The sequence below is a fragment of the Plodia interpunctella genome, chromosome 13 (genome assembly GCF_027563975.2).
Source record: "Plodia interpunctella isolate USDA-ARS_2022_Savannah chromosome 13, ilPloInte3.2, whole genome shotgun sequence".
In the NCBI taxonomy this organism is placed as follows: Eukaryota; Metazoa; Arthropoda; class Insecta; order Lepidoptera; family Pyralidae; genus Plodia; species Plodia interpunctella.
This window is the reverse complement of record NC_071306.1, coordinates 9,907,030-9,920,425: the sequence shown is the minus strand read 5'-3', so window position 1 is coordinate 9,920,425 and position 13,396 is coordinate 9,907,030. Positions and strand designations below refer to the sequence as shown.

General features: G+C 36.4%; 1 protein-coding gene across 8 annotated transcripts in view; it reads left to right on the top strand.

The window, feature by feature from the left end:
- Positions 1-901: 901 nt before the first annotated feature.
- HDAC4 (Histone deacetylase 4) overlaps positions 902-13,396 on the top strand; it is a 74,416-nt gene continuing 61,921 nt past the window's right edge. For 3 of the 8 annotated variants that reach the window (XM_053754199.2, XM_053754204.2, XM_053754193.2), the window contains exons 1-2: positions 918-1,007; positions 2,148-2,192. In XM_053754199.2, coding sequence (XP_053610174.1) covers positions 1,004-1,007; positions 2,148-2,192 — 49 coding nt within the window. In that variant the 5' untranslated portion in view covers positions 918-1,003. Of the gene's footprint in view, positions 1,129-2,147; positions 2,193-12,329; positions 12,680-13,396 lie in introns of those variants that run through there. The other 5 variants (XM_053754195.2, XM_053754200.2, XM_053754194.2 and 2 more) reach the window with 5 other exon arrangements.

Below are 13,396 nucleotides of genomic sequence, written 5' to 3'. Positions count from 1 at the left end.
TTTCTCCAGCTTGAACTCATAATCATAAGTGTTCACATTAAACTTTCTAGTCAAGAATGCCAAATGATCAGTTACCTCAGCTGTTAAGGCATCCTTGTTTGACGCCATCTTCAGCTCACGACATAATGTAAAAGGAACTCCTTGCAGGTAATGAAATGTTTGATCGACTCTGCCAGCCCTTGGTGTTGGAGGAGCCGGCCTTTGTGGCATCGCGGGGAGGGATCCGCCTCCACCCACGTTAGGATACAACCCTCTACCAGGCAATGAGGGGTCAACTACGACAAAACCATCCTCTGGTTTGGGCCCAGGAATCGGTGGAGTATCATCTTCTACGGGAGACCTTCTTTTTCCGAATATTGACGAAAACATGATTATGGTAATATTTTAACTATAGGTGGATACACTGCATTGAATAGTAATAATGAGATTTATTACGTTATGCATTAATTTTTATAAAATATGAATCATCACATCACAAAGAAAATTTGTTTTCAATTTCATGTGACATTTGACTTGACAGATACGGATGACATAAAAAAACATTCAGATTGACAGCATAGAGAGAGAGAGAGACTGTAGGTAGGTATCCTACCTACTCCATACGTGAACCATGGATTTGTAGATAGATAGGTTATTAGAGTAGGTAGATATTGTAGATAGGTAGGTACCTAGGTACTAATGCTTCGTTAAACCTTAAACGGATTGATCTTGTGTGTGTCAGTTTCATCAAAGATTTAGAAAGGGCCCCGCATGGAATTGGTAGCTTTACTCGTTGTGCGGAGTACCTACTAAATTCCATGGGGCCTACCGGACTACCAGTGCATTGGTAATTTATTTGCCGCTTGGGATGACATGGCATGGCAATACCGGGTGGTTTCAGTGAAGCAAGTGGTTGGATGTCAAAGTTGTCAACTAAAATTCATCATCGACATCGACGTCAAAACATTTCTTGTTTTGAAGAAAATAATGTGGAAACTATTGTAAATACTCCTAATCATTTCTCATGGGTATATAATTCCTTATTAAAAATGATTTATCTTTTTCTTTAAAGTTTTACTTCCGTGGATGCTTGCAAGTGTGATTTATTTTTTTAAGTGGGATTTTGGAAATCCAGCTGGTCAAAGCAAGGTTCGTACCTACTTCGAGCGTTAAATTATATCAAAATTATATGCAAACAGCAATTTAAAACATACCTATAAATATACTTTTCTTTCTTTTGTACTGTTAAAACGGTTTCCCCCTAAAATAGGGTTTTGTTATTTGTCAAAGTTCTGTAGTAGTCTTTATGTTTACTACTTCTAACCTTGTTTACAGCGTTCATTGTAACAATTCCTATTTACAATTAACATTTGTCTCGCTGCGGTGTATTTGTAATAGTTACTATATTAATAACCTAACTTATAACATTTTCAATCACTTAACTGGTGGGTAGTTGAAACGTTAAAATCACAGGTATACTTAAAGTGTACAGGAATACCCTTTTAGTATACCAAGGATGGGATATGAATCCCGGTCCTAATATCAAACTTCATTATTCAAACTCCAACTATTATTATAAACATGAATATTTGTTACCTTTTTAAGCATTTATCTATTCAATCAGACTTATTGAAATTTTGCATACATATACATAGTTAGGACTCGTAACAATGTATATGTATGCAAAACTTAGGAGTACAGAGTAGAATATAGGCTACCTTACATTGCGTACTAGAAAAAGTAGCAAAGCAGGCAAAACTGCAGTACAGCAATACCTCAATTTTGGGTGTTTCTGTTTTTATTGATTATTTTATTATATGTATTTCTTAAGTTATTAGTTCATACTAATATTCCAAGAGAAAACTGTATTTTTGGTCAAAATTAATAAACTCGAAATCTATACCGATTTTGATGAAATTTGGCACATATATCGATGAAATGTTTGAAATTGACTTAGATTATCACTTACAGATGGTTATCATTGATAATAGTATGTTCAATTGATTTTCACTGATGTCACTCCCAGTAATAATATCCCTCCAATATACGCCAGGACCACTGTACCCTAAAATTAACTTTCGAGTTTTCATTTCATTTTAGAAAAAGCCTTTGTGGACTTCTTTCGCCGATTCTATATCAATTTTTCAATCTTAAATTTTGTTTTTCAGGCAAGAGAAACATGGCTGACGATCCTGGACCATCTTCACGATCAGGTATATATAATAATATGTATTTATTTGTAATGTGATATCTGCCCCCTGGCTTACTGTGCAGAACTTTAGATCTACTTTCATGTCACGTCAGTTTCCTTTAGGCGAATCAAATAAAAAGCCTCACACCGTTCTACAGAGTGTTTTCCTAATTTATATGTTGCAACGTGAAAAAAGTATTATTATCTGACACCACAGAGGTTGTATTCACTTTATTCTCTGAATAGAAAAGTATACATTATTTTGAATAGATCAGCAGGCAACTTAGGCAACTAGTGACGTCACTCTTGTGAAACCAAAAACAAAAGTTCGTAACGAACTGTGTTGAAAACTGGTTTCAGAATGGCAATTAAATTTTTTTTTTGGTTATTCTATGGGTTTGTACTTTATTCGTCGGCTTGTACTTTTATTTTATTGTATTTTACTGCTTACCATGCAAGTATCTGTCTTCGTCGACTGCCCTATCTAATTGATTCTATATCTGTTATTCATAAAACAGTGATAAAACATAATTAAAATATGCTAGTATATTTTAATTTATAAAGTGCGATAGTGACTCTGTATCATCATTCGGGGCTGCGGGACGTTGGGAAGCTGAGAGCGGAAAAATAAACCGTAAAATTTGTAATATTTTGTGGTTTTACACCCACCACATTTGCTCATTGGCAATGCTTTTGTTGCCTATTAGCTGCCAAGGCTATGTTTCCTTTAGTCGCCATCGTACGACAACCGTACGACAACCACCTTATATGGAGGAGGACACACAGTATATGTTAGGTATAGCATAGCATATGATGGTATTTTACTTACACTCAAATATGTCTAGCTCTGAATAAACCAGAACCAAACATAATAGAAAACATTCTCAAAAAGTATCTTGTATGTGTTTCAAATTTTGCTCTCCATAGCTGCCATAAAGAAAATATACTTGATATTTAAAAAAAAAATTGTTCTCGAGCTATATCTATGTGGAATTTCATCAAAATCGCTCTACTGGTTTAACTGCGAAAGCATAACGGACATACAGACTTTTGAATCTAAATATTTAAAATATATTCGCCCCTGGCACATAGATTACCCCAATCTCCCTTTTTTGTAATTACAGATCATTAGCCCTGCCTTCAGAATTTACCCTGAAAACATTAACCCCCATTTTGTAACAATACTGGTAATGACAATGGCGTGTCGCTTCTACGGATTATTAAAAATTTGTGTTTTTCAAAGTAGAATGTAGCAAGTGGATCAATAAACATCAAATGTCTCATTTCAATTCACTTTTTACGTCATTTTGTATTTATTTATTTTTGAACAGCTTTCGCACAAAGATTTTTGTACTCACAAGCTGTGTCCACATCAAATTTAAGTTATTCTGTTATCCTGCAAGCATGGTAAAGTTTATTTGGTTAAATTATTCTTTAATTTCCGTGACCTCTCCCATTTCCCGCAACATAGGTTCGTCTTGATTTACACGTGTCCCGTCCCGTTTTCCGCCAAAAATACGATAGTCTTCAAAAACAAAAATTTAAATGAATAACATCATCATCCACACCCATGAAACCATCATCCACCTCGTGGATGATTCATTCAAAGTTATATAGTTGTTGTATTTTAAACCGTAAAATTACCCTATATGAGTTTAATTTTGGCGGTGGTTAACTTTAAAAAAACATCCGAACATGGCAACCCTTCTGCGGAATAAACCTTCAATATCCATCTATTAAAAAGCAATCTTCTCTCCCCGTTGTTAACTAGATGTTGCCCGGGGCTTCACTCCCGTGGGAATTTTGAGATCAAATATAACCTATAGCATTCTTCCTCAAACATACACACTCACAAACGCTTACCTCTTTATAATAATATTATTGATGTATATAATTTATAGAAAAAAATCACGTTGAATAGATCACGTTGAGGATATATTTTTCTTTGTCTATACAAAATCCCATCACAAAATTATGTATTTAGAAAAATATCTTTTTTTTCAATATAGAGTTTGAAATACACCAATTGATAAATTCAAAGTAGTCTGCAAAACTTCGCGCTTTATTACAAAACTAGTATAAACGGAAAGACGGGAATCTCGTAGAAAAAAAAAACCTTTTCACGGGATCTTTAAACGTGTTTACCTACCAAAGCTTGCGGAAAAACGCGGGAATTATGGAGCTTTGCGAGCTCCACTGAAGCTTACCTACTTAAAAACGATTTACCAAAACATTCTTAAGGCAGATTTTGAAATATCATTTTTTTTCGTTTTGTGTTAATCCTCGTGTAATAAATCAAATGTGATATGTGATATTAAATACTGTTTAAGGATGTTGGAGATTTAAAACACTGTTTGAAAGATGAAACTGAAACGATGCCTTTCCCGTGGCCGATTACTGCGCGGGTCCAAGTGAGCGACAACTGCGCGACAGTTACTAATTGTTTCTAAAGTTATTATATTATCTGTTACGCACAAACTTTACCAAAATCTCTCCAGCTTCATTATATTAGTACAAATAACAAGGTAACAGGGCCCCGGGATCCTCGTCGGGGGCGTCGGGGGCTCGTCCCTCACGCCCGTCAGTTGCGATCGATGCGCCCAAGGCCACGGCCGCGCACCTATCGATTTTATATAAATAGCTCCAGCCCTCCCCCTTCCCCCCCGCCTGCCCCCGTCCCGCGAATCAGGATAGGTGAGACCGAGAGTTGGGAGTTAGTCCTTATTACTATGTATTGCTGCAAAAATTGAGAAAATACAGAATGTGTCAGCCGCTTTATCCCCACAAATACCTACCTTAAATTGAATTGAAACTACCTTCGCATTGTCACGCGTGTCCTCCTTGACGACATCAAGCCAAGACCAGACGAAACCAGAATAGCAAGACATTTGTTCCCTGAGTTTTGACTTAAGTAGGTATACAATAAGCGACGGGCTAGCATATTTCAGAATCACAATTTGTCGCTATCCTTGCAGCATTCGAATTCCTCGTGTGTATTCTTCCGTAAATAAGCGCCCAATGTTAAGAAACTAAATGACATGGCTAGTCCTCGAGACTATCACCACCCGCCACTCTGGTGCGAGCCACCCCACCAGTCGCAGGTATCAGGATCCGCCGATATATATTATAACGTCACGACCTCTATACACCCCTTGTTGAGAACAATTTGTGATGTTACCCACAGACTGTTTTTAGTTTACAAATTGTATTTTTGTGCAATAAAGCTTAAAATAAAATTATCAGAATTTTAGACCTGGGTCATACATTCAAAACACGTCCACCTTCAACTCGGGAGTGACATATTTGAATTGACCAATACGAAGCCGTTAGAAGAGACTTAGAGACCGTTAGAGAGCACCATCACTCGGTAACATGGACACCTATGGTAGATCACCAGGTCCTCATCCATCCTGGTTCTGAACAAAAATACATATTATAATCTAAATAATGACTTTTCCATTCAACCTTACGACAAGGATCAATGGGAAAACTTTTACAGCAGCAGTAACTCATTGCTTTGTGTTAGCGTGAGCTTTGTGTCAACGCGAAGAAGACTAAGCAATGTATGTCGATTGGCTACGATCATGAACGATGTGTAGCCATTACGTTTGGGCCAGTTCGATGCCCGACCTTGGCTGGAGAGATCCACGTGTAACGATCCCTTTTCTTGGTAAATTATATCCAGTATCGTATCTTGCACTTTTAGCTTTTCTCTAGTTTTGAGTTTTCAACCTTATCGTCAAAGCTTAAGGTTCATTTTGAAAGGCGGAGTTATCAATTTTTGCTATTTGTTTTCGTGGAAGTGTAGCTGGATTAGCTCGATTTGTTTTGTGGGTGTTGTGTTCGTTTCTGTTATTGTATCCATTGATATATAAGCTTAGTGTTTTTGTTTGTGAGCTAATGTAATATTATTATTGTTATTTTCTGAATTTTCGCATAGAAAGATGGATTGAATTTCCAAAAATCCTTTTTAATGTCCTTAGCTCGGCGGAACAGCTCAGCTGCGCTCGCTATCCCGGTCCATTCCCGGATGTTCCGCAGCCAAGATTTTTTCCTTCCTCCAACCTTTCTCTTCCCAGCGACTTTACCCATCATTATTAGTTGTAGGAGGTTGTATTGCTGAGCCTAGTTGATTAACGAATCGATAGAAGTTATGAAATGGAAGAGCCTTTGCCCAATGGTAGAGGATCTTAGTGTTATAGAAAAGGGATGAAAAAGCGATGGCAAGGCGAAAGTTTATGAAAAAAAGGGAAAAGTAGAAGCGATCAAGTTATGCTCAACAACACCCCGTTGGAAACCTATGTCCGAACAAAGTTAGACCGCACTGGTGACCTGAATACATAATTTCCTAGTCCTAACCTATTTCACGGGCCGACTCCTAGCGAGGTCACCTTCGGATCCAGGTCGAATTGTTTTTTAATCGAGATTTTATTTTTTTTTAACCATCGAGCCTGATAATAGTGTGGTATATCAAAACGTATTACATCCGCATGTAAACATTGATATTGTGTTTTGATTGAAAATCGAATTGATTGCCATAGCGCAAGATCGCAATACTCAATCGTTATCGATCTATGATTCAATACAAGTTTTTTACAAAAATGTCATTTTTGACTCAAGCTTTTATTGTCGTCAGAGTGATCTTTACGGCATTTAACACCTGACAAAAAGTCCCATGTCCGTGCTGTAAACGGTTGAGGAGTTCCCTCGTTTGGAGCCGATCCGGGCTGCACCATCGGGTCATGCTTATCATCATATGCATTGTCATGGAAACTGAAGCGACGTGAGATATTTCAACTCTGTAGGTCAACTGGGAGTAGGAGAAATCCAACTTGCAAGAGTTATTTACAGACAACTGGACAAACGAAACTAAATAAAAGCTTGTATTAATAATCTGTTCATCATCATTTATTCATTTATTTAAGTTGTACAAAAATATGTAAAAGGCGGACTGATAAAAAAGCTTTAGGCTTTTTTATCACTTGGTTTATATTACTAGCGGCCCGTCACGGCTTCGCTCGGGTAACAACATAATAAATTATACCCTAAACTTTCATCACGAATCACTATATTTATTAGTGAAAACCACACGAAAATCCGTGCAATAGGTTTTGATTTTATCGTGAACAGACAGACAGACGCGGTATAGAGGACTTTATTTTATAATATGCAAGAATAAGGATTTTCCTAGTTGTGATCGAGAATGTTTATCAAAAGGCGAGTCTTAATATTTTTAAAGATTTACTGGAAAGGATTTACTGGAACAAGATTCACAGAACTTGCGGATGATCATTTCTGCGAATTCTAATAAAGCTTCTAAAAGTTTATTTTATCTCTTGATCCTTTCAAATTCAAATTTCTTTATTCAATTTAGGATGATATACATCACTTATTGACGTCAAAAATTAATTAAACTAAGTCTACTGCCGGCTTCCAAAGCGCAGGTGAAGAAGAAGCGGCGCAACAAACTTCACCGCAGCCTTTTCTCCAAGGACGTCAATTAACAAACCTTAATTTTTTGATCTGAGAAATGATAAACCCAGGAATTAAATCCAAACAACACCTAATAGGCTTTATAATGAGTAGGTAATCAAACGTCACATTATCATAGAATATTGTTAAAATGCGGTTGGTTCCAATGCTGATCTGTGGGAAACGTATCTGTTTTTCCATACCCGTAATAATATATTTCTCTTCGGCGACACTCTGTCGCAATTACTTACAACGACTGTAAATATTTGGAAGACGTTAAACGCAGGAGCAAAATCAATCGAGGCGGGCGCTCGAACGAAAGGAAAACAAATTATACACCAAGTGTGTCTACTTGTTGTGGCTGCGGTTGTTTGGATACGGAAGGTCAAGGACGCTTTTGAGGGGTGGAGGATTGCCTGGGCCGAGGGGGGATGGGCGGGGCTTCGCTCGAAATAGACTCAGCAACATCGTTTGTCAACACACGCCTACGCAGCGGCTCCGGGACAAGGGTGGAGGGAATGAGGGTGGGTCCCAATGGCCACCCTTTCTAGCCAACGCCGGGTTTCGCTGCGCCAACCTCAGCTTCAGTCCAGGTTTAGGAACGAAGTTCTCGAAGGATCATTTTGACATTAATTTAGGTTATGTTTCATAAAGCGAGGCCCAGTCGTTGAACTTTTGTCCCTAGGACATAAAATTCTTACCTAAAATGTCTGTAGTTTGTTCTTAGGAAGTCTAGAAGGGGGAACTGTGTGAGAAAATATTCCCACATTGCTTACGGTCCATTGTGTTAATAATTTACTTCATTATTCGGAAAGTCCCTATCTATATGTGTAATATTTCCATATTGTGTTATATTTCCTTCTATTTTAGGATTTCGTTCTTTGCTTGGGCCATGCGATTGTCGGTTAAAGTTATCCATGGATTATCCCTTCTCAACTATTGTCTCGTAATGATCGTAATATCCAACCTATTGTTTTAATTTTAATCGGAAATGTGAAAGGTAATGATTAAGAATCAGTTTCTCCCACATTTCCGCAAATAAAAATTCAGCCTATATTTAAATATCAAATGGTCGAAGTTCAAGGTTTGGTCTAAAATTACATTTCTGAAAAACAACGGGGCACAACCACCTCCTCATAGTGTTCTGTACCTGATTGTTTACAACTTTCGCAGCTAGTTGGAAAATGAATCTACAAATATTGTGAATTTTCTGTATAAAAACTCCAAACAGTCTGGTACTTCGCATCGCTCGCGGCGAGGGCATGATAAAGTATCAGCAAAGTAATTACCATGTTGCTAAAATTAGATCGAGAGTCCCTAGTATATTATAATTGTCGAGCGAAGCTGAACTAAATAGATAAAGAAGAAAATGTACAGACGTCTAGATATTTGATCGCTTAGTTAATTTTTATCATACTACTAGCTGATGCCCGCGATTTCGTTCGCGTGGCCGAACAATTTTTGGTAAGGAGTCAAAATTATTAGAGAAATTTAACTGTACAGATAAAACGTAACAATACCTATACAGAAGATGCTCATACGACTAAACTATATAATTCCTGTAGATTAGCTGGACTGGTGTTCTAGATCTTCATTTTTTATACCTCAACAGAAAATGCTCATCAGACTGAACAACTTTTATTAGCGCGTCATTTCTATATGTCCGTAGTAGTTTAGCTGTGCCACCTTGGGCCTGCATAAGGTATTCCAGATCTTCGATTTTTTTACCTCAACAGAAAATGCTCATCAGGCTGAACAACTTTTGTTAAGTCGTTATTTCTATATTTCCTATAGTTTAGCTGTACCATCATGGGTCTACATCAGGTGTACCAGATCTTCGATTTTTTTACCTCAACAGAAAATGCTCATCAGGCTGAACAACTTTTGTTAAGTCGTTATTTCTATATTTCCTATAGTTTAGCTGTACCATCATTGGTCTACATCAGGTGTACCAGATCTTCGATTTTTATATCTCTACAGAAAATGCTCATCAGGCTGAACAACTTTTGTTAAGGCGTAATTTCTATATTTCCTATAGTTTAGCTGTACCATCATTGTTCTCCTTCAGGTGTTCCTGTTTCCAAAATCATTTATACCCTATAATATGTCTAGGCTTAATAGCTATATAACAAAAAAAGTTTCATTCAAATCCGTCCAGTAGTTGCGAAGATTAGCGTGTTTAAACTGACAGACGTTTGTCTGTCAGTTTGTACAGAGTTTATTTTTTTCAAATTCTTTCTCTGTCACTATTATGACTCTATCGCCCAATTTTCTTTTATTATATTCAATGTACAGGAATTTTTTTTCTACTGTTTTATTAAATATATTGATTAGATGGCCTGATTTCAAAGGATATATAGATAACTTCTACCCCGTACTAGAGAATTTGTCAAGATCAATCAAATGAGCTCTAAATCAATAGCGTTGTGTCAATTAGAGATCATAATGTAGAATACAATCATACAATCGTAAATGGCGTCATTGACTCAATCCCTCTCTACTGCTCACTTAGTACGTACAGGTACACCCTCAAAATTGTTTCTCATCTTTGGTCCAACGGGCTAAATTGAAATTAGTATCTAAGTATAAAGTGACAAGTAAAGAAGTGTAAAGTTATTTTAATACCTAGATCTAGATATCGATCTGTTCTAATTTGTTGTCTTGTAATATTGGTTTTTAACTTGCAAGATTTTTATAACAAAGTCTTCTCATCTTGATCAAACTTCTTATTTTCTTAAAAATATTGTCGATTTTCGTAGCATCAGTGTTCTGGTCTAAGTCATTATCTAACTTTAGTACCTATTTGAAATTAAAAACAAAATATAATTACGAAAACTAAAAACGACTAAGTAATATTAGAATGCTTACATAACTGGCAATTTAGCAAATATCTTCAAATTGGGAATCAAGCTCTCCTTTAACAAATACTTCACTACAAAGACGATGTTGTGTACTTGTTTAGGTTGAGAAGATCTAAAAATAAATTAACTTTCTTCCAATTCGTGTTTATAGATCTTGGGAGTTAATTACTTTCTATTATGTTCGAAAGTACGCAATCGAAGTTACACAAGATTCCTTATCGTAAACAATCGAGTTAGGAACTTCCAACGTCCCTGCCAATTTGTTAAGTACATCCAACAGCACATCAACCTGTTCAATTATATTCGCCGGTATTACCTCCGCGTTGATGTCTGGTAACTTGATTGCAGTCGACTGTACTTCTTGAATAGCAATTACAGTTCTATCTAGTTTGGATATGGAATCAGACCTGCCATTGAAAGTTTGGAGTTGGCGATTCCCACAATATCTTTACCTACGGAGGAAGTGCAAAAGTATCTAGTTACGCCTTGCATACAACGAATGTATGATCTTATTATTTATTAGGTTCGTTCTTTGATTGATAATACTTGTAAAAGCTTTTCGTGTTTCTGGATTTCAAAAGAAACAAAGGCGCGATCAATTTTCGTGTTTCTGGATTTCAAAAATAACGGATCGCGTTAAATTTATATCGTGTAAAAATTGTAATCGTAACTGTTGCATAAATATTTTTTTGTTAAGAAATGTTGGAGTGCGAATCTACACTGTCGGTTTCAATTTTTAGGTATCTGATTCTGTAATGCAATCCCACAAAACGAATCGTATTATACTCTTACCGATGAGCATTTATACCATGAGATAAGTAGAGCTCCATCGAGTATCCGTTCACCTACAAGTTCCCTTACAAGGTCTCTAAATTTATGAGGGATTTCAAAAATTATATTTTCTTCACGACTTTATTATTTTAAATAGTAATTATATAATTGTCTTTTTGTTACTTTGATTATTATTAACTAGAGTTTAATTCTCAAAATTACTTCAATTTATTTATATTCCATGTAACCTACTAATTATTTGTTAATTCACGCTTTCTTTGTACTACACGGGATAATGAGAACCTTATAAACCACAAATACATTTGTGAGTTTGGCATATTTCGCATGCGTCTGTTGTGCTGCATGTCTTCAGCAATGTAAAACAATTTATGAACTAGTTTGTGATGAAATGGATGCTTTGAAGGGGTGGAGGGGGACGCCACCCTATGCGGCAGGCGGCCATGTACAAACAATTATGGTTGCTTTATTGGAACAATTTATTGAAGACTCTTTTTATAATCAATTCAAGAAACTTTTTTATAAAATTTCATTAGTGCTTAGAGCCCTTCGCAGAGTAATGCAATTTTACTGTCAAATCATACAATACTTAAATATAAATGATTTAGACACTGCTTTGCATTCAGTTTTAATTAATATACAATAATCTGTAGATCTTGACTGTTCAATAGAATTGGCGACACATCTGTTAATTACCCAACTTGCAAACCGAGAAGCGCCATCAAACCGCGATCTAGTTCAAACGGCTCCCATAACATTATTCTACAAATAGGCACATTAAACTTGTTACTTGCGAAACAGTATTAAAGTTCCACAAATAGAATCCTTGCAAATACAGAACGACTCCCACTGCAGCTTACGATCGCTATTTATACAGTCGATAACACAATACGGCATGCAACCAGCGAACCGGTTACGTGTATGCGCCTTAACGCTAAAAATAGCAACAACCCTCTTACTTACATAATTGTTATTGGTTGGAGGCTGTGCTTCCTGGCCTCCCCACCACCCCACGCCGGGCGACTAGCTCCAGTCGCAGTTGGGACGTCGTCGAGGGTGCACGTCCTGTCAGCACCTCCAATGTTGATGACGATCCCATAGCGAACAAATGGACTAAACTCGCGATCGTTGCTGAAGTCCTAGTTTTTGTTGAAGACACTGATGTAATCCATGATATTAATAAGTGCGTCCCACATTTTGCTGTGCAATAAATTTTCGCTATGTTGCAAAACCAGTAAAACTGTTCTAATATTGTAATATTCTGCAAAGACAGAGTTGGTTATTTTAGTCGTGTAGTGTAATTAGCGTGTATTAAGGACACTAAAGTGTGTACAGTAACAGGATCCGGTGAAAATGTCAGTAAATCCGCCGACGGTGGCTGCTAAAGGTAAACTATAATTTTATTCCGTAGCGTTTATTTGTTTATAATGTCTTATATTTTCAAGGTTCCGTGCGCCAATAGCATCAACAAAACTTTTATCACTGCGTATAACACTTCTTTTCACTACTTCTGTTTCCTTAACGAATACTATTACGATATTCTTTTCTATGTCTTTCACTTGTATGAAGTCATTAATGAGATTGAAAAAATATAAAAGAAGTTATAGGACACTCGTCCTGAGCTCCCATAATTGCGTAGTATCGGCGTCCTCCTGAATAATACATCGTTGACAGTTCGCATTGAATATTCTGATTGTATTGAGTATTTGCATTTTAATTTGCGAACTGAGTGGTTTTTTATCACATGCTTCTAATATATTTTAAGTATAATGAGAGAACTAATTAAACTGGTAGTTTCATGATTTGAGCATGTTACTATAAATCTGACACGCAAAAGTGTCTGTAAATGACGATCTTGGAAACAAGAGGAGAAAGTATGAAGTAATGAGACCTCTAAATTGCAAGACAATCTGGTGCCTTCCTAAATAAGAGGAAAATCCATGTTTTGATTCTTACTTTGACAAAAAGATATTGTATGTTCTTGTGTAGTAACAATCACATGCTTTTTAACAAAACGCTTTATATAAAATGATTTCTCGTAACTAAAAAAAGATAGTTATCTTTGATATTTGATCGTAAAAGATAGTTATCTTTGATATTAAAA